Source organism: Priapulus caudatus, unplaced genomic scaffold (genome assembly GCF_000485595.1).
Source record: "Priapulus caudatus unplaced genomic scaffold, Priapulus_caudatus-5.0.1 Scaffold1522, whole genome shotgun sequence".
NCBI lineage: Eukaryota > Metazoa > Priapulida > Priapulimorpha > Priapulimorphida > Priapulidae > Priapulus > Priapulus caudatus.
This window is the reverse complement of record NW_014578583.1, coordinates 45,363-65,216: the sequence shown is the minus strand read 5'-3', so window position 1 is coordinate 65,216 and position 19,854 is coordinate 45,363. Positions and strand designations below refer to the sequence as shown.

Below are 19,854 nucleotides of genomic sequence, written 5' to 3'. Positions count from 1 at the left end.
AAAGGGAGCAAGCGACCGAGGAAGGTGAGGGAAAGCAGCGATATAATGAGAGGTGGCCGGCGAGTCTATGCGTATGGTACCGTGTACGTTAACGCTGGCTCGCACATGTGCCGTGCCTACCTGCGGAACGTTGCGCGCGTAGTACCACGAGTGTGCGTGCACTCCAGTGCCGTTGCTTGCATGCCTATATTAGAAATCGCCCCGGTAGAGAATTCAAATAGAAGTAATATTGCTGTTATCGACTGCCTGATTCGAATGTGTGCTGCAGGCATTGACTCTTTCGGTTGGCCAGCGTGTGGCCGTGAGCTCGCCAGGTCTATCACGTCATGCTGTACATACACAAGAAACCCTGTAGGTTGCATTGCCAGGGTATGTTACCCATGATCGTCTTAAGTCCTGTCTCCACTGCGAGCAGGTGTGGCTCTTTGTAAAAGCTTGATGTCATGCGCATAGCGTTATTCATTATCGTTGCTGTTCGGTGTGAGTGTGCCTGTTCGATTCTCACTGTACTGAGGCGTTGCGTAGTCGTGTACATCGCCGTGTCGTATCTAACATAAGTATGTTGTCGATAGTGAATGGCTAATAGTATACATGGATTTATAAACAATAGACCGGGCCCACCACCTATACGGAAGCTCAGCAGCAGCTGTGTGCAGTGGCGAAAGAGGAGATATTTTTCATGTACTAGGAGTAAGCTTGCAGACCAGTGAATGAATAAGTATGATTATGCGTAGTGTAGCAATGTGTGCATAAGTAATAGCTCGTAGACGCGTGTGTAAATTAAATCGATTGAAAACGCAGGCACGATAACTTCACCTAAACACTAGGAATGCCTCACTTGGTTTCACAGGAGAGCTGTTGGGCGCTCTGCTCGTGTCTAAGCGTTGTGCTCCCTAGAACGCTCTCGACATTCCACAGTAGTCCAGCATTTTGTCACGCTGCTGTTGGACCGCTGCACAGCTCTATGTCAATAAATACGACTGTGCAACCGCGCTCGCACACATAGCTGGTAACTTCGATTACGGCTCCTGCCTCGTTAACGGCGCTAGGGCCTGACTCTATCGCTGGTCTAAGCAGACGCAAGTCAAGTCGCTAAGTATGGCAGTACTGGTATTACACAGGGGTCACTCGTGAAGCATACTAATTAAACACAATACAATTGATATTTTCTGACTTAGCTTAACGTGACTCAGGTTGCTGCCTCAAGTGTGGCACGTGAAGTGCAGTCAAGCGTTCTAACTCGATCCGACAGCACGAATAAGTTCCCAATATAAACTCATCATTTCTATTCTCTGTAACTCTTTCTTCATCTGCGGTTGCGTGTGAGGTGCTTGGGATTTAGTGTACCCCGTAAATTGAGTGAAACAGTATTGTGTATATAATTTCACCAAAGTATATAACCTTATACCTCAAATATCGAACAAGCTAAAATACTGACATATATAGCCTGTAGAATGACAAGTGTGTCGCACAATAAAGTGTTAAGATTTTAATACGTTAAATTGAGACAGTATTTGAGAATTGAATAGGCGTATTCGAGTCTTACCAAATCTGCGGTTTCCCACCTTTGATTTCATGCTGTGTATCGGGCACTTTATATGCTCTACAGACGAATGAAAATAATCTATGGGGCAGTACGACAGGAGGACATCTCTGGCACCAGGTACTAGTCGGTAGGGATCACCGTCCTCATATAATACAAGTCCAATGTGAATTAACTGTGCCTCTCTATGCGTATAACATAGCAGCATATGTTTCCACGCTAGTATAGTAGGTCTCCATGGCGATGCTACAATACCCCAGTATCTATAGTTATAATAATTAAATATAATAATATAATATACTTTGTCTCAAATAATCTACGTATGCTACGTATTTTTACGTTTATGATATGGCAATCACATTATTTCAAGGGAGAGTTGTCTCCAGCATTCATTGGCGCTAGGCTTTTGGTTTAGTGTCAATGTGTTTTCTGGCCAACTATGGTTTTGTAGTGTCATATTGAATAAGAATCTCGTGTGCACCAATACGCATGACTCATTTGGTTAAGCACTATGCTAATCCTGTGAGTTTCTCAAACTCGTTCAACTAAACCGAACACGACGTACATGTCAGTTTGGATTACGTCTGTCGCTTTGGGTATTAGACTTTGCAACTTTGTTTGGTTGTATAGGGAATATTCCCATAAAATATTTTTTTTGCTGTGTTGATATTCCTATCCATGTCTTCTGCTTTGGTTTAGTCTTAGGTAATTGTGTATAAAAGTAAAGCGACTCCCCAAGTATACTCAAGTAGATTTAGGAAAAAAGGAAATTAAACATGGCAGAGGATTAAATGCAAGGGAGGAAGGGCACGGAGCCCAGCGTACGGAGGACATAGTGCTGATACAAATGCGATGATAAGCAAGCGATGGTAAAACAATGACTTATTCATGACTACTTGTATGTTACACCGCTCGAAAAGCACCACATCACCCTGTATCTCTCATCTTACCATAACTTCTAATTTCTCCTACAAGACCAAATACACATCGACGGGTTGTAGGCAAGGTTATGAACCACGCCGCAAAACGCGCACGCATGCACAGGCGCAACAGCACCATCATAACTGCCACGGAAAGCGCTCCATCGTCCGTGCACAGCAACTGGCCAACGACCGCACGCATATTAATATATATTATAAGATTATCAATGTTTCATATAAGTGAGAGATGAGCATAGCGAGAAGAAATAAGTTCGGAGTGTGTTGTTGCAATGGCCGTTCTGGGTTGGTTGTGTCGTCGTCGTTGATCGTGTCAACGCGGCAGCCACCTACAAACCAGCACATAATCCGCAAACGACAAACGGCTGCCCCCCCGTCAAGTTGATCATGCGGCGTCGCTATACTGCCAGCTCACGCGTCCCGCAGAATTCTGCCAGAAAATAGCGGAGCATTAAAGCTCTGTATATATCTAATAGCTCTGGTTCTATAAGCCTTAGATAGCGCTGTGAGCCACGTGAGGAGCACGCTGATCGACATTTGCCTGCGTCGTCCCGGACAGAGACTACGGCCCCGCTAGCATGCTGACACACACACGCCGCCAGAAATTACCAGCATATGGTTGAACTTCGTGAGAAACCGCCGAGCTAAACGGAAGCTTTCTATGAAATTCCTGCGCGCGGTAGGTGGGTGGGCGATTTATTATTCCCTGCGGCCAGCTCAGGTGCTTACCTATGTTGTCTAGAACACGATGCAAGTGATTACGTTACATTTCCTAACCTTGACCTCAAGTCACAACGCTCTACTCAGGCAACTTTCCCCCCGCATGTGCTCCGAAAGGTTGCCTCGCATTGCCTGAGAGCTCGACTTAGTGACATATTATGAGCGCCCTGAACCGAGATTTATACACGGCTCGCTCACGCACGCGCACACACGCAAGGTTAGGAAATGACACGCAACACACACGACCATCAAACATCAATCTTGCACCTTTCTTGACCACAGCACGACCACTAGAGGCACAACCAAACACCCACACGACACACACGACACACACACACACAGCACACAGCAACACACACACCCACACACACACACACGAGCACACATATATATACCTATAATATATATATAATATACCAATCCATCTTCTTTGTCGTCATATACCGCAACTCGTATATATGCCGTGCGTCGCGTCGCGGCCGTTGGTGCGTGCTGTGCGTCCGGCTTTGTCTGGCGTGCGTCGGGCGCTGCAGTGCGTTGAAACTCATAACTGCTGTCAGTGTGTTGTATTGAAAAGAATTTTCTATATCATTGTTTTGCCTACTTAGATAATAACATTGTTTATGCCCCTGATTTAGCATAATACCATGTTGTCTCCTACATTGTATTTGCCATTCCTTCCTTGCCGTTTATCTGCTGCATGCGTTTATTCCTTTCATAGTCCATTGTCTATTAGCACAGGAGAATTTAATTTTATACAAAAAATCACAATAAAAACCGAAAAACATTGATAACAAATCTTTGGATATTCCTTTCAACACAAATTTGCAAACTTTGAAACACAAAAACAAATTATCAAATTAATGTCATGTGTTTAGCTGAGAAGTATTGCGCAAACTAACAAAGGAATTAGATAGTTAGAAATGATTTTTATTGTACAGATTATTATTAATTGACATTAAACATTTTGCCCAGAAAGCATAATTGCAGTACAACAAAGTAAGTGAACATGAATGCATGGAGCTACAAACTTCTTCTTGAATAATGTGATGCCAAATATCATACTTTAAAATAATTATTGAGAAACATACTATTATCATATATTATATTTAATATTAATTAGTATCAGCTGGGATAATTGCTGCATTCTCCATAACATATAATATTAAGAGTTGTATGTATCCGACACTAAGATGCAGGCCGATATCACATGCGTGTATTATGAGCGGTGATGCCACTCTAACCCTTCAGAGGCCTGTCCTCACATACTCCCCGGCAATTTTTATCCGCCTCCTGAAAATAAATGCCCGTACACAGCGTAATAGGTTGACAAACCAGATTTAAATTACTCGCCATATCAATTAAAAACTGCCCCTAATTACACGTAAACTTTAACAGTATATTTGCACTGATCTTACAGTAATATGTATAATGCTGTGATATAGTATAAATTGGTTGAATGTTACAAAATACTGTTTTCCTGACATTAAAGGGACACATCCAGCAACACAACGCCACGACACTGAGCAAATCGGCGATTATTCGTTTATTGAATTACGGTCTGTCATGGGTTTAGAAACGCCTTGCGTGACCCTTACGTGACACCTTAGCGGGACCTGACGTCACACGTAGCGCTCATGAACATACTCAATTGCTAGATGCTGTTATTGTTAGTATGTGTGCCTAGCTAACTTGATATACAGTCGTTCATGCTTACGCCCTTGACTGCCTCGCGTTTCGTACAGCTGACTAGTGAGATAGGCCCTAGCGGCCGCTTACCGAGCAGCGAGCGTGTTAATCATTAACGTTAGTGTGCTAGTGGAACTCAGCGATGAGATTTCGCGTTGCTAGGTACTTACTTGCATACGGCGCGCCGCGTCCACACAGCGTAAAAATGCATGGGTATTATGTGGGCATGGCGAGGTTTAGGCGTCACACGGTGTGACCGTCCAGCAGCCAAACCTCTCTGTCAAACTCAATGTGAGCATTACCTAGTGTTGTGGACAAGTTTATCGCTTGCGCTGCCGTTTTCATCTCGATTTAATTTTACCTGTTTTATTATCACGTTGCTGAAAATACGCTATTATTTATTGGTTCCCTGGCCTCTAGATTACTTCCCTATACTATGAATAATCTCCTCGTGTCTTCCCTTCGTATGCCTGCTATGCCTATCAGTAAATAGTGTGATGGGAGCCATGGTCTATGTTATATATCACCATGTATACTAAATAGCATTACTTACACATTTATGCTATAATATATATATACTATCAGTGAATGAACGGCATCAGATCAAGAACATATAAATCCTTGTTTATATAAGTGTTTATAGCCACTGATTACATGGAGGCAGATAGAATGGGTAGGTGTACATACCTGCACACCTCAGTACTTGTGTCACATGAGTGAAACCTGGGATCACATGGCCACACAAAGCAATAGCCTGCAACATTCAGAACAGCAGCGTAAACCCTTTACTTCTATTATCCTCGCTTTCTATATAGGCATGCACGCACGCACGAATGCACGCACACTCGTGTACACGCCGCCGCCCACGTATCCGCAGTCGTGCCACGCACATGTTGCCACACTTACGTACACGTACCATACGCCATAGACTCGCCCCCCTCTCATTCATCTTCTCTTCCTTCCCCTTCCCTCTCTCCTTTTTTCCCTTGCTCTCCCTCCGCCTTCCCTTCCATTCCTTTCTCGTCTTCTCCATTCCCTTTCCCTTCCCTTACTTTCATTTTGCTAACATTACGATTGCTTTCATCAACTATTTTATAACAGCACGCTTCATGAAATTAATTGATCATTGTATTATATGGACTGGTGGGACATAAGTCGCTAAATGAGAATGACGCTGTATAACTTACATTGGGGCGCTTGCCTTCAGCTCTGTAGCCTATAAAACACAACAATTAGTTTTTATTAACGAACATGTTAAAATACTTGTCGGCCAGCAACAAAGAAATGTGAAACTGTTTATTTTATATTCCTTTGTTTGATTTGCTTATTACGATTGCTCTCACTAGTCAGTTTAAGCAGGTCTTTCAACGTATCGATATTTACAGCTCTATTGTATATATGTACAGTATATATCAGAGTTAGATAATAGCGAGGAGTGGGGACTTCAATATAAGGCGAAATTCGTCATTACTAGCCTTTGAATCACGATCTTAATACGCGTAACTACGACCAAACTTTGAGCTCAATCGTACAACAGTACATTCCGCTAGCATGCTTGCGAATGTTTCTCGTATCCACACCGCATTCGCCATGGAGCAAGAGTCGTCAGTAGCTGCCTTTTGTTTCAAGTTAGCAGTTCTATACATTCGTTTGCTGGCCAACAATGGCAAAATCGTGTGTACGTTTTGTCTGATCTCCGGATTGCGGGTATATAGGCGGAAATTTTTCGCACGTGCTAGGCCGAAGTGTACTGTCACGATTGAGCTCAAGTTGGTTGAGTTACGCCCTTAGTAAATCGTAGGGTGGGTATTCTAGAGGCTAAGTAAATGACGAATTTGCCTTGTTATTGAAGTCACACTCTCTGTCCTATTATCTACTTCTGGTATTTATATATATATATATAAATATATATAATATATATATATATATATATATATATATAACTCACCCAGTACAACGAGTAGAGTGCATAGAGTGATGAGAAGGAGAGTTGGCTGCTTCATCGTTGGAATGTAGATGATATCTCACCAGATGCAAGTAAGTCTATCAGATAGTCCCGTCTCGTTGTCCACGTATAGAGGCAGTTCGATGTAACCGACTACGTGCGTGCGTGCGTGCGTGTGTGCGGGCGTGCGTGTGTGCGTGTCGTGGAATCACCTGGTTGTATGTATGATCTGGATTTCACCTCGTTCTATATATATGTGTGTGTGTAATTATGTGTAACGCAGAGTCACGTGGTTGTATTGTCGTGTGTGTCTGGTGGAGGGGATGCGTTGTGTGTGTGCGTGCGAGCGTGGTTGTGTGTGTGTGTGTATGTGCCTGTGCGTGCGTGCGTGCGTGCGCATGTGTGTGTGTGTATGTGTGGTAGTGGTGGAATCATGAGGGCGGGCTGTGACAGCCGTGAGTGGCTGACTATGACAAACATCCTAGTTTACCCGCACATCCCCCCCCCTTCCCCTATCATCCTCGGTAGACGGACTTTTCGGCCACGGACACATCCGCAATCGACAAAGGCTGCGTATAGTTGATGGGTCGTATATGCAGTCACGCGTCGCCGCAGAATTTCTGAGAAATAGCGGAGATTAAGCTCTGTATATATCTAATAGCTCTGTCTATAAGTTAGATAGGTGTGAGCACGTGAGGAGCACGTGATCGACATTCTGTGGCGTTTTTTCCCCAAACGGTATAACATAGCGAAGAATTTAGCGCCTTCTGATTGGCTGCTTCGATTTGCTTTGCCTTTGACAAGAGAACAAACGCCCATTTGTAAATGTTTGTTTGGGTTTTACCGTTTATGACCGCTAGATAAGTACGTTTTCTGATGTATTTTCTATGAAAAACGTATCTTTTCCTCATTAATATAACATATAATATCACTATAATTGCAATTCCTTCTGCAAATGTGATATTTTCATCTCCATCTTCATCTCAAGTTATGAGAGGGTCTGGGCTCTCGTAATATTACATACGTACGTCATATGTACACGCACTCGTAGTGCTTCGTCGCAGGAGGAAGGAGCGAAGGGCTACGACAGTACTACTAGCTACGACGGTACTATAGTACTAGGGCTACGACAGTACTAGAGCTATACGGACCGGACAGAGACTACGGCGCTAGCATGCTGACACACACGCGCAGAAATTACCAGCCTATTGTTGAATTCGTGAGAAACCGCGGAGTAAACGGAAGCTATGAAACTCTTGCGGCGGTTCCAAGAATTGATCATGAGATGCGAGGCGCGCGTGTGTCTGTCCTGATCATTGTCACGATGCGATTGTAGCGCCGCCGCTGTCCTTCTGTCTGTCTATCTGCTATGTATTCCGCCCTTTATTGGCTTAGGATGCCAAAAATTGTTACACTGTTGGGTGATCAGCAATAGGGGGCGCTTAAGCACATTTAGATCATAGCTGGAGCAAAATATTATAGAAATACTTGATTTCACAGTGCATAGCATATAACACGTGTGTGGGAGTATAACACATATCAGATAAGATGAGCTGTGATTGGCTCATACCCTTCATGAATAGAGAAGATCAAGAGCTTCAATTTGGTGCAAGAAACATGCAAATTGAAGGTATTTAAGGAAATATGATGAGCACGTTTACTTTGTTAATGTGTTGAGAAGCTATGTAAAGTAATTTTTGCTTAAAAATGGGATGATGCACATACACGCGTGCGTGCACGTACATGCGAGCACGTACACGCGTGCGTGCACGTACATGCGAGCACGTACACGCGTGCGTGCACGTACAAGCAGTAGTGCGCATACACGCGGGCGGCCGAATATGCGTGCGGGTATTGATACACGTGTGCGCGCACGTACACGCGTGCGTGCATATACGCGGGCGGGCGCATAGACGCGTGGGCATGCACGTATGCGCGCACGTACACGTGCGTGTACGCATGCGTGCACGTACACGCGTGCGTGCACGTACAAGCAGTAGTGCGCATACACGCGGGCGGCCGAATATGCGTGCGGGTATTGATACACGGGTGCGCGCACGTACACGCGTGCGTGCATATACGCGGGCGGGCGCATAGACGCGTGGGCATGCACGTATGCGCGCACGTACACGTTCGTGTACGCATGCGTGCACGTACACGCATGCGCCCGCTTACACACGTGCGTGCACGTACGCGCATCCACATAAACGCATGCGTGCGCATACACGCGTGCGTGCACTTACACGCGTGCGCGCACGTACGCGCATGGGTGCACGTACCCGCAGGCGTTCGTATATACGCACATACACGCATTTGCATTCACGCGTGCGTGCACGTACAAGCGCACGTGCGCCTACACGCGTGCGTGCACACTCAGGATACAATACATACAGCAGAAAGTCGTGTTAGCTTCCTTGCTTGACTCGCAGTGTTGTGTTGTTATTACAATAATCTGTGAGTTATGACTGTAAGTTGGGCGGGATGTGTCTGAAGGGGGAGGTAGGCTTAGCCAAGCACGCTGGGAAAATATCAGTTCCTCGTATTTATATATATATAAGTGTGTGTACGTGCGTGCGTGCGTGCGTGCGTACGTGCGTGTGTGCATGCGTGCGTGCGTGTGTGCGTGTGTGCGTGCGTGAAACATATGCTGCAGTCGTTGGTTGTGAGTAAGTCCATATTATATCATTGTTTTTCCTACTTAGATAATAACATTGTTTATGAAGTGTGGGCAATAACATTGTTCATACTGTTTAGATAATGTACTGTTGTCTCCTACATTGTATTTGCATTGTCCTTTGCATTTATCTCTGCATGTTTAGTCCTTTCATAGTCCCTTGTCTATTGACAGTAGAAATAATTTTATACAAAAAATCACGTTAAAAATTCGATATAAAATCTTATTTGTCCTGCAAAAAAATTCAACTTACGCACAAACAAGCGTATAAAATTAATTTATGTGCATGTTTGGTGAGAAGATTGAAACTAACCAAGGATTAGATAGTTAGACATGATTTTTATTGTAGAGATTATTATTAATTGACATTTTAAAACATTTTGCCCAGCAAGCATAATTGCAGTTCAAACAAGCTATTGAGCATGAATGCATGGAGTACAAACTCTCCTTGAATAATATGATTGTCATATCATACTTAAAATAATTATTGAGAAAATATATTACCATTATTATATTTAATATTAATTAACATCACTGGGTAATAGTAGCATTCTCCAGAACATATATATTAAAGTTGTTATGTTGTCCGACACCAGATGGCAGGCCGATATCACATGCTTGTATTATTGGGTGTTGCTATCCCCCGGGCGTGGAGGGAGGTCACGTGATAACGTCTTAGAACGACGAAGCAAACTTTCAACCTCTTGCCAGTGATGCATTCGAACCCTTCTGCGGCCTGTCCACGCATACTCCCCGGCAATTTTCATCCGTCCTGAAAATAAATGTCGTACACAGGTAATAAGTTGACAACCAGGTTTAAATTACTCGCATATCCAATTAAAAACTGCTAATTACACGTGAACTTTAACAGTTATTGCGCTTATCTACAGTAATATGTATAATGCTGTGATATAGTGTGATATATATTGTGAATGTACAAAATACTGTTTCCTGACATTAAAGAGACAACACATCCACCAAACACATCGCCACAACACTGATCAAATCGGAATCTATTCGTTATTGAATCATCGGCTGTCATGGTTTAGAAACGCTTGCGTGACCCTTACGTGACCTTTGCGTGACCTGACGTTACGTAGCGTCATGAACATATTATTTGTAGATGTGTTTGTGTTAGTATGTGTGCTAGTGGTTGCCTAGTGTACTTACTTGCATACGGTGCCTCGTCTACACCACGTAAAAAAGCATGGGTTTATGTGGCATGGAGGTTTAGGTTCACACCGGTAATCGCAGCAGAGATCTTCATAGTCTGGTCCATCTGTTTGACTCCTATTGTAAATGAAGAAGTCAACTCTATCTTCAAAACTATGAATGTCAATAAGGCAACTGGGCCCGATGAAGTACCAGCTAAATTTTATAAATCGGCCTCTCATCATTATTATTTCCCATGTCTTAACAATTTTGTTTAATTCCTTTTTTAACAGTGGGAAATTTCCGGACCAACTCAAAATAGCCAAAATAATTCCTTTACATAAAACCGGTTAACAGAATGAACCAGGCTCAACCAGCTAACTATCGGCCTATCTCTCTCTTATCACCATTATCAAACAATTTTGAAAAACTAATTTATATCTTCGCCTCACGAAATTTTTAAATCAGAATAATGTTTTTAATACGTATCAATTTGGGTTTCGAAAAAACTACTCTACTGCGCTAGCTACAGCTGAAATCTTTGATAACTTGGTTAATACAGTAGACTCTCGACTGCATACTTGCTGCATTTTTCTGGACCTTTCTAAAGCTTTCGATACAGTTAACCACAATATATTACTCACAAAGCTGGAACATTATTGTATCAGAGGTTTGGCTTTAGATTTTTTTCGATCACTATACATCTATAAATTCATACAAATCAAACTTGGCTGAGACGACCTGTGGTGTCCCTCAAGGATCTACCCTAGGTCCACTATTCTTTCTTATTTATGTTAACGATCTCCCCAATGTTACCAATTTTAACACCAGACTTTTTGCTGATGATACTAACCTATTTATGACAAATAAAAATATCGGTGATCTTCAACACTTAGAGGTAGTTAATACCGAAATTAAAAAAATTGACACGTGGATATCAGCAAATATCCTATCAGTCAACTATTAGAAAACTAAGTTCATGATTATTTCTAACTCAAAGAAACAGAACAACAACTTTAGCGTGAAAATGGGAAACCACCATCTTCCTTCTACATCCACTATAAAATATCTAGGAATCTTCATTGATAATCGTCTTACATGGAAGAATCATATTACCTATATTTCGGCAAAAATTGCAAGATCAACAGGTATTATATCTAAACTTAGACACTATATTCCACAAGATCTGCTTACTACTTAATATTATTCACTGGTTTATCCGTATCTAACATACGCAGTATTAACATGGGGTACAGCCAACAAAACTACACTGAAACCTCTACAAACAGCTCAAAATAAAATTATCAAACTTGTAAAATTTGCTCACTGGAGAGACCCTGCAACCCCTTATTTCCACGAATTGCATTTACTTAAACTAATCGACATCTATAATCTAGAGTTAGGTAAATTTATGTATAAATACAATACAAGGACTCTCCCTGAATTGTTTTGCAACTACTTTAAGAGAACTTCTGATACACATCATTATCAAACTAGAGCAGCAACTAACCTATAGTATATTCCTAGAGTATCTACAACTATTGGTTTTAAATCCATCAAATCTGCAGGAGCAAAACTTTGGAATGCCATTAATACAATTACTAAATAACGTACCATTAAAACGTTCAGCTATGCGTACAAAGCACACATGATTCAACAGTACATTCCTTCATGACTAACTACACCTAGTATATTTTGATTCTCCTGTTGTTTATTCTAGATATTTTGCTTGTATGTGTTGTTTTGTTCTGGTTTTTTTTACTGGTTTTTTTATCCATTCAATCATTGACATAAATTGTAATATAGGCCATTTAAGTTATTCTTGATTACTATGTAAATATTCGATTACTGTACATACTGATTACTGTACTCTGATACTGATTACTCTTGCATGTAATTATTAATTGTCAAATCTAACGTATGTAAAGGTGTTATATATGCTTACAATTCATCATGTTCCTATCTTATGTGACTTCTTAATTTATACATATTCTTGATAAGTATATTTCTTTATATGCTATATTTCTTTACTCACATATGTATGTTTAGTTTGAAAACCCGTTTTGTTTGTTTTGTTATTTATTTTGATTAGTTTTTCATACATTTAATCATGCCATTGACATAAATTGTAATATATGCCGTTTAAGTTATTCTTTATTAGCATATGTAAACATTTGATTACTGTACTATTATGTTCTATTATTGTCCAATTATGTTCAATTTTGTTTTTGTTTTATTGTTATAATACAAACATTTTGTTCAAATGTTTCTCATCATATATCTTATTCTTTTGACAGATGCCTTTATACTTAATTAATTTCTTTAAGGGTTGGCTGACTAGATGACCGTATGGTCTTTTCGTCATCTCTTCATTGCACGTTATTTATATTTTGTTAAAAATCCTTGTATCTGCTGATATTGAAAGTGATAAAATAAACTCTCTTATCTTATCTTATCTTATCTTAGTCTGTGAAACAAGTGAGCATTCCAAGTGTTAGTGACAGTTATCGTGCATGCTTGCATTCACCGTAACGCGACTCTAAAATGTCTTTACTTCTTAATTAAACTGCAGATGGCAGCACATATAGAGTAGGAGAATGTGTCAATATACAGAAAAGTAGAATCTTGGATTAATCTAGATTCTGACTGCCTGCGTTTTTTATCTCGATTTAATTTTACCTGTTTTATTATCACGTTGCTAAATACGCTATTATTTATTGGTTCCTGGTCTAGCTTACTTCCCTATACCTATGAATATCTCCTCTTGTCTCCCTTCTATGCTGCTTCTCAGTATAATTAAGTGTGAGCATGGTCTATGTTATATATCACCATGTATACTCAATAGTAATGCTTACACATTCATTCTATAAATGTGAATCTATATTTGTATATTTACTATAAGTGAATGAACGGCATTAGATCAAGAACATACAAATCGTTGTTTATATATATGTATTTATAAGCCACTGATTAGGCCTACATGGAGGCAGATAGAATAGTAGGTGTACATACCTGCACACCGGAGTAGTTGTGTTACATGAGTGAAAGCCTGGTTCACATGGCCACCTAACGCAAGAGCCTGCAACATTCAACAGCGTAAACCCTTTACTTCTATTATGCTCGTTTTCTATATCGACATGCACGCACGCACGAATGCACGCACGCACGCGAGCGCGCACTAACATGCACGCATGCACGTATGCACATATGTAAGTACACGTACACATACCATACTCATACAGTCACTCTCACCCCTCCTTTCCCTTCCTGTTCTCTCCCATTACCATCCCGTCCCTTTCTCTTCCCTCCATTCTCGTTCCTTCCCTTAATTTATTCGTGTAACATTACGACTCCTCATCCAGATGAGACGGGATACTATAGAAGCGTTGCCAAAAGGAGGTGTTGATCCCAAGCGCTATAAGCGCAGATCTTGCGCGCAATTCCGCTGCAAGGCGCACCCGCGCAGCGGATCCTCATCGGCTGCCAGCGAACAGTTCGGCAATTTAGTGGGGACCCAGAGGGGAGACATTTGGGGACGTGAAAGTTGTTGACTTGTTATAAAAAAATAATTTAATCTCTTCGTAACCGAGCTGTGTGTCGCACAATCACAGATAAAGACTGACAGAATTTCTCACGTTCGCGTGAATGCGCCCATGAATGAGAATGGCTGCATACGGACATAAGTGCTTATAGACTGGGGACGTTGCGCTCCCACGCTCGAATTACCCATCGCAGTGACTAAGCTAAGCCGAGTAACACGTTATGCAAATACATTGCATAACCGCGCACAAACACCATACATCGTATTTATATTGTAGGAACTTAGCTATAGGCCAGTAAAAAAACCTGTATTATAAATAGAATCTGGAACACATCGGCCTCAGGGGTTTATTCATTTCTGTATTACATTGAGCCCTTATGACTATTAGTTGTAATAGGGGTTAATTTACGGTTCCCGAGACATCTACTAGTTGACTAGGCCTAGCTATAGGTCAAGTCATGATCAGGTATAGACGCAAGTTGGCGTACACTATACAACTACTGCAAGTACATACTTCCCGTCACTATATATATTGATAGTAATGTAAAATTAAGCCCGACAATGACTGTACATATCAGTGTTACTGCAAAGTCTGCAGCTTGCGAAGAATTCAAGGCTGCAACTGCCAAGATCATAAATTCGACTAGCCTCAGAAAACGTGTATGTGCTAGGTTAGCAATACACGTGTTTTGACGTTGTCTGGTTGTAGGGAGGCGTTATGTGATGAGCGGGCAGTTGGTATAGTATATGGTTGCACCGTCAAGGTAAGTGCGAGCAGGCGAGTTCCAAGTTTTTTCTGGCGAAGTTTTTTTTGCAGCAAGAGCATATGAGGGCCCCCCCTCGACCAGCGAGGGGTAGACGCAAGTTTTGCTATATAGCACACTGCGGACGAGTGTAATATATGCAAAATGCTGTACGTACGCTCTCCAAACGATTTTGAAAGAGAAATACTCATCAACAGCTGATTTTGTTTCTATTTGAAGAAGCGTGTTGACTAACTTGACTTCTTATGAAAACATAATGTCTCTGTTCGTAAGAGAACTGTGTCACGCGAAATCACACAGAGACTGACGAAATTCTCGCCACGACGCCACGCCACGAAGGCGGAGCTTTTCCAGAATCCAGATAACATCGTCATAAAATCATAATGGCAAACATGAGAACATCAGATTGGAGCGTTAAGATGGATACGGGAAGTTCATGCGGCAGTGACGAGTCAGGGCTAGACGGCTACCGACCTTCACTCAGCCAACTATCATTGGCTACACTGAAGTGAGTTACGCTAGCGTGTCGAACTGTGCACCGCGCGGCAGTCTAGGTCATGGAGCCGATCGTTTTTTTAAAAAAAAACTTGAAAATGGTACGTAGATGGACTCGTTGCGCCATCTATGGGTGGCGATAACTTCCAAATTAATGTCAGGGCATAAATCAGCGAAAAGGGGAAATTATTTTTCTACACGAAAACGACGCGCGCCGAGCCAAAAAGCAACAAAAACGAGTATTTGGATTTATTCTCGCCCTACGTGCCTAGTCGAAAGGCTTCTGCAATCGCCACAACTCCTCAATTGACCGATTATACGGCTTTATCCTATACCCAGAAGGGCCTCGTGAGAAGTATTCTAAATAAGGGCAGCGATTAAGTCATTGTGTCGCCGCTGCGCGGCGTTTGCGCGCTTCGCGCGGATATCCGGGCTGCAGATCGTCAAGCAACTATATAAAAGCACATCTCATGAAATTCATGAATTAGCTTGAAAAAACTTTAGTATCTATACTGGCTGGGTGGACGTTAGTATTGTGAGTTTAATTATTACGTTTGTATAAGTGAGAATTAACGCTGCATAGGCCTAACTTACATGCGGGCATGTCTCGGGGCATGTCTCCAGCTGTAGGCATACCTAAAACACAAACAGCGTGGTTTCAAATTAAGAAAACATGGAAAACACTTGTCTACAAGTACAGAGAAATACGCAACAGTTCACATATTAATTCCTTGGTTTGATTTGCTTATAACGTGTTAAAAGTCAGTTCAAGCAGGTTATTCGAACTAGCTATATGTACAATCGGGTCCATACCTATGTGTCCCGGTACCTATGTGTCCCAGTACCCAAGTACCTATGTGTCCCGGTACCTATGTTTCCCGGTACCTATGTGTCCCGGTACCTATGTATCCCAGTACCCGGGTACCTATGTGTCCCGGTACCTATGTTCCCCGGTACCAATGTTCCCCCATCTTAAAAGGGGGAACTATTTAAAGTCATGAGAGAATAAAACTATGCTCAGTATGTCGCCCTTAAAATGTCTTTTATTACAAATGAAATAATACTGAATTACAGCCCTAACCCTTTAAATACGGGACTCAAAATTCTTTTAACACAAACGAAAAAAATTCTGAATTAATCTCAAAATTAATCGCATTCATTATAATATATTAAAATATATGGAAGTCATATAAAAGTCATGGAAAAAAAACGATAATGGAAAATTGAACATTTATAATGATATATAGAATATATATTAATATGATATATGCGAATTTCGCATGGTGTGTCCCCCGCTTTTAATGCAAAAATTGTGAACTGAACTGACAGTTTTGTATTTGAAAATTAACTAAAAATCATTTTAAATTTTTGTTTGCTGACGTAACAGCCTAGGCTTAATCCTGAAATCCTTTGTTTCGTGTACTGGAAAACATAGGTACCGGGACACATAGGTACCGGGGTACTGGGACACATAGGTACCGGGACACATAGGTACCTGGGTACTGGGACACATAGGTACCGGGACACATAGGTACCGGGACACATAGGTATGACCCCCTGTAGAGTCTATTGTATATGTATAATATAACTCACCCGCTACTACCACGAGTAGAGCACATAGAGTGATGAGAAGGAGAGTTGGCTGCTTCATCGTTGGAATGTAGATGATATCTCACCAGATGCAAGTCAGTCTATCAGATAGTCCCGTCTCGTTGTCCACGTAACGTATAGAAGCAGCTAGATGTAACCGACTACGTATATAGGCCTACGTATGTGCGTACGTGCGTGCATTTTTCATCAACCTGATTTGTCTTCATTAACTCCTGATATACCTATATATGTGTGAGTGTGTGCCCCAATCTCCAAACCTGTTCTAGCAGATGCAATCACCAGATCAGATGCAAGTCAGTCTATCAGATAGTCCCGTACGTCTCGTTGTCCACGTATAGAGGCAGCTAGATGTAACCGACTACGTACGTGCGTGCGTGCGTGTGTGCGTGCGTGCGTACGTACGTGCGTGCGTGCGTGCGGGTGTGTGTCGCAGGGGCACCTTGCTAGCTTGTCACTGCCTTACGTCTGACTGATTGGTAGTATATGCAGTCACGCGTCGCCGCAAAATTTCTGAGAGATAGCGGAGATTAAGTTATGCAGGTAGGGTCTATGTCTCCCTGACTTTTGTTTGACCTAGCTGGCTCCTTCAGATCTTTCTGACTAACCCTTTTTGAACAAGCCAGGTCAAACAGAGGGCAGGGAGACATCGACCCTATGAGCGTTATGTCTATAAAGTTACTGTACATAGGCAAGGCCGTAGTGGCCGCCATGGCAGCACGGCACTGCCGTGGCACTATTTTGACAAAAAAAAATTGTGCAGAGAACCAAGGAGCAACATATACCAATGAGATGAAACCCCGGAGGTGGGGGGGGGGGGCACTCACTCCACATTATGGTAGGTATGTGCCACTGCGAAGTCAAAAATGGGGGGGGGGGCTCTGGAACTAATGTTTGTTGAATGTGGTATGCTCTGGAACCGTCTATGTTCGAAAATGGGGGTCTCCGGAACTAGGATGGTCCGTGTATATACCGTCTTTTGGTTTTTCTTACTTTAAAACAAAACACAAAAAACGAAAAATGGTAGTTATTTCTTTTTTTGTTTTTCATGCACGATAACGAAAAACGGTAAGCGATAAACGAATTCGTTTTCCGTTTTTCTCGCACAACAACGATAAACGGTAAAGGACCAGTAGTGATTCTGTCTGCTCTGTTCGTCTGCCATTTAAACAATCGAACATGGCATGTTTAGAAGAATTCCACGGACTCATAAAAGACTTAATAGAAATTCAGCATATGACACACGCGCAGGTAGCAGACTAGCTCAAGAGTAATGTATCAGACGATAGAGGAACATCAGAGCGTTCTGTTCGAAAGTTCTGCCATGACAATTTAATTAAAGCAGGTGGGCGAAGTCTCGTCTCGGACGACGACCTACGAACTGCTGTGAACAAAGCTGTGGAACAGGTTCGAAAATTTAACACTGTCATTTATATGTTGCAAATGCCTTACATCATTTAACAGTGTAAACTATGTTTGTTATGTATTTATTTTGTGACCAGTACATTCAAGAGGGCCCTGATGTAATGGGGTAGGGGAGACCGGGGACAATTGTAACACGGGGCAAATGTAACAGAGGCCCTCATTCCTAGTAGAAACGTGCTATATGTATACGCTCTTCACAGCGCATGCACATTCCATTGCCCCACATGCTGTCCTGAGGGTAGGCAGGTTTACGCATCGAAGAACATTTGACAGCCAAAACATCGTTTTTTAGCAGGTAAGTAAAATCTCGAATTACGTAATGTTTTTTTCTGGACAAATATGTACTTGAGCTATCACTGTCATTTGTATATCTTAAAAAAATAGGTTTTTAGTACTGTATTTGGTAAAAGTTTCATTGACGAATACTAATGCTAAGATTCAAAAACAGCCCCCAAATTATGGCCGTCTCCTCGGGGGCAAATGTTGTTACGTGTTACAATTGCCCCTTGGCATGTATAAAAAGTATGTGTTTTACAAAATGTGTTTTGTTTATAAGGCAAAAAAGTAGCTTATCTATAAGCTCAGACATGAAAACTACATAACTTTGAATTAATGGGTCTGTAAATATGTTTTGTTCACAAGGCAATAAGTAGCCTATTTATATATTTTATTCATATGTAAATGAGTCAAGCATATTCGTCATAGTTTTTATTAAAATTATTTTATTGTGGTTCTATAAATTGCTGTTTAATTGTTAAAAATCTGTCCAACGTGTCACCTTTATAAAAAATATAAAAAATCATTCTGAGGGATATGATTTGTTGGTACAATTGTATGTGTTACAATTGCCCCATTGGTGTGTTACAATTGCCCCATTGGTGTGTTACAATTGCCCCGTGTTGTGGGGCAATTGTAACACTTTACTTCCAGTTTTGAAATGATAATGGCTTGAAAATAACTTGTTTTACTTAACCCAAACCTAGTCATATTTCAAGCCAAGATATGCATCTTTAATTTCATATACCTTGAAGTAAGAATTTAACTATAATAAAGTTGATATGTCCGATTTGGAAATAAGTGTTACAATTGTCCCCGGTCTTCCCTACCCCAAATCTCAGTTAACAGTAAATTTTTGGCCCTAATTTTCTCAGTTTTCAGTAAGTATTTCTATTTCTCACTAAATTTGGTTAAGTATAGTACCTGTCGCGTTCAGGATACCACGAACTATACTTTTACTGAACAGAACACATTTATTTAACAAGCCGCAAAATAACACAACCAGCTCACACACACACACACACACACACACACACACACACACACACACACACACACACACACACACACACACACACACACA

General features: G+C 41.5%; 1 protein-coding gene and 1 long non-coding RNA gene across 2 annotated transcripts; both read right to left on the bottom strand.

The window, feature by feature from the left end:
• Positions 1-4,425: 4,425 nt before the first annotated feature.
• LOC106816896 lies at positions 4,426-7,174 on the bottom strand. The gene is made up of 5 exons (XR_001394954.1): positions 6,835-7,174; positions 6,078-6,099; positions 5,578-5,644; positions 5,061-5,167; positions 4,426-4,494 (listed from the first exon to the last, which is right to left on the bottom strand). It is a non-coding gene; the product is annotated as an uncharacterized LOC106816896 (long non-coding RNA).
• Positions 7,175-10,005: 2,831 nt separating this feature from the next.
• On the bottom strand, positions 10,006-17,244 carry LOC106816895. The gene is made up of 5 exons (XM_014821538.1): positions 17,055-17,244; positions 16,056-16,097; positions 13,674-13,740; positions 10,680-10,799; positions 10,006-10,281 (listed from the first exon to the last, which is right to left on the bottom strand). The coding sequence occupies exons 1-5, from the start codon at positions 17,110-17,112 to the stop codon at positions 10,206-10,208; spliced, it is 363 nt and encodes a 120-aa protein (XP_014677024.1). The 5' UTR covers positions 17,113-17,244; the 3' UTR covers positions 10,006-10,205.
• Positions 17,245-19,854: the final 2,610 nt, after the last annotated feature.

Bases quoted from the DNA above. Each gene is read 5' to 3' on its own strand.
- LOC106816895 (XM_014821538.1), bottom strand. From the start codon at position 17,112: ATGAAGCAGCCAACTCTCCTTCTCATCACTCTATGTGCTCTACTCGTG. The intron at 16,098-17,054 runs GTGAGTTATATT...TTTGTGTTTTAG, and splicing joins TCTACTCGTGGTAGTAGCGG to GTATGCCTACAGCTGGAGAC. The intron at 10,282-10,679 runs GTAAGTACACTA...ATTTATTTTCAG, and splicing joins AGACGAGGCACCGTATGCAA to GACGGATGAAAATTGCCGGG.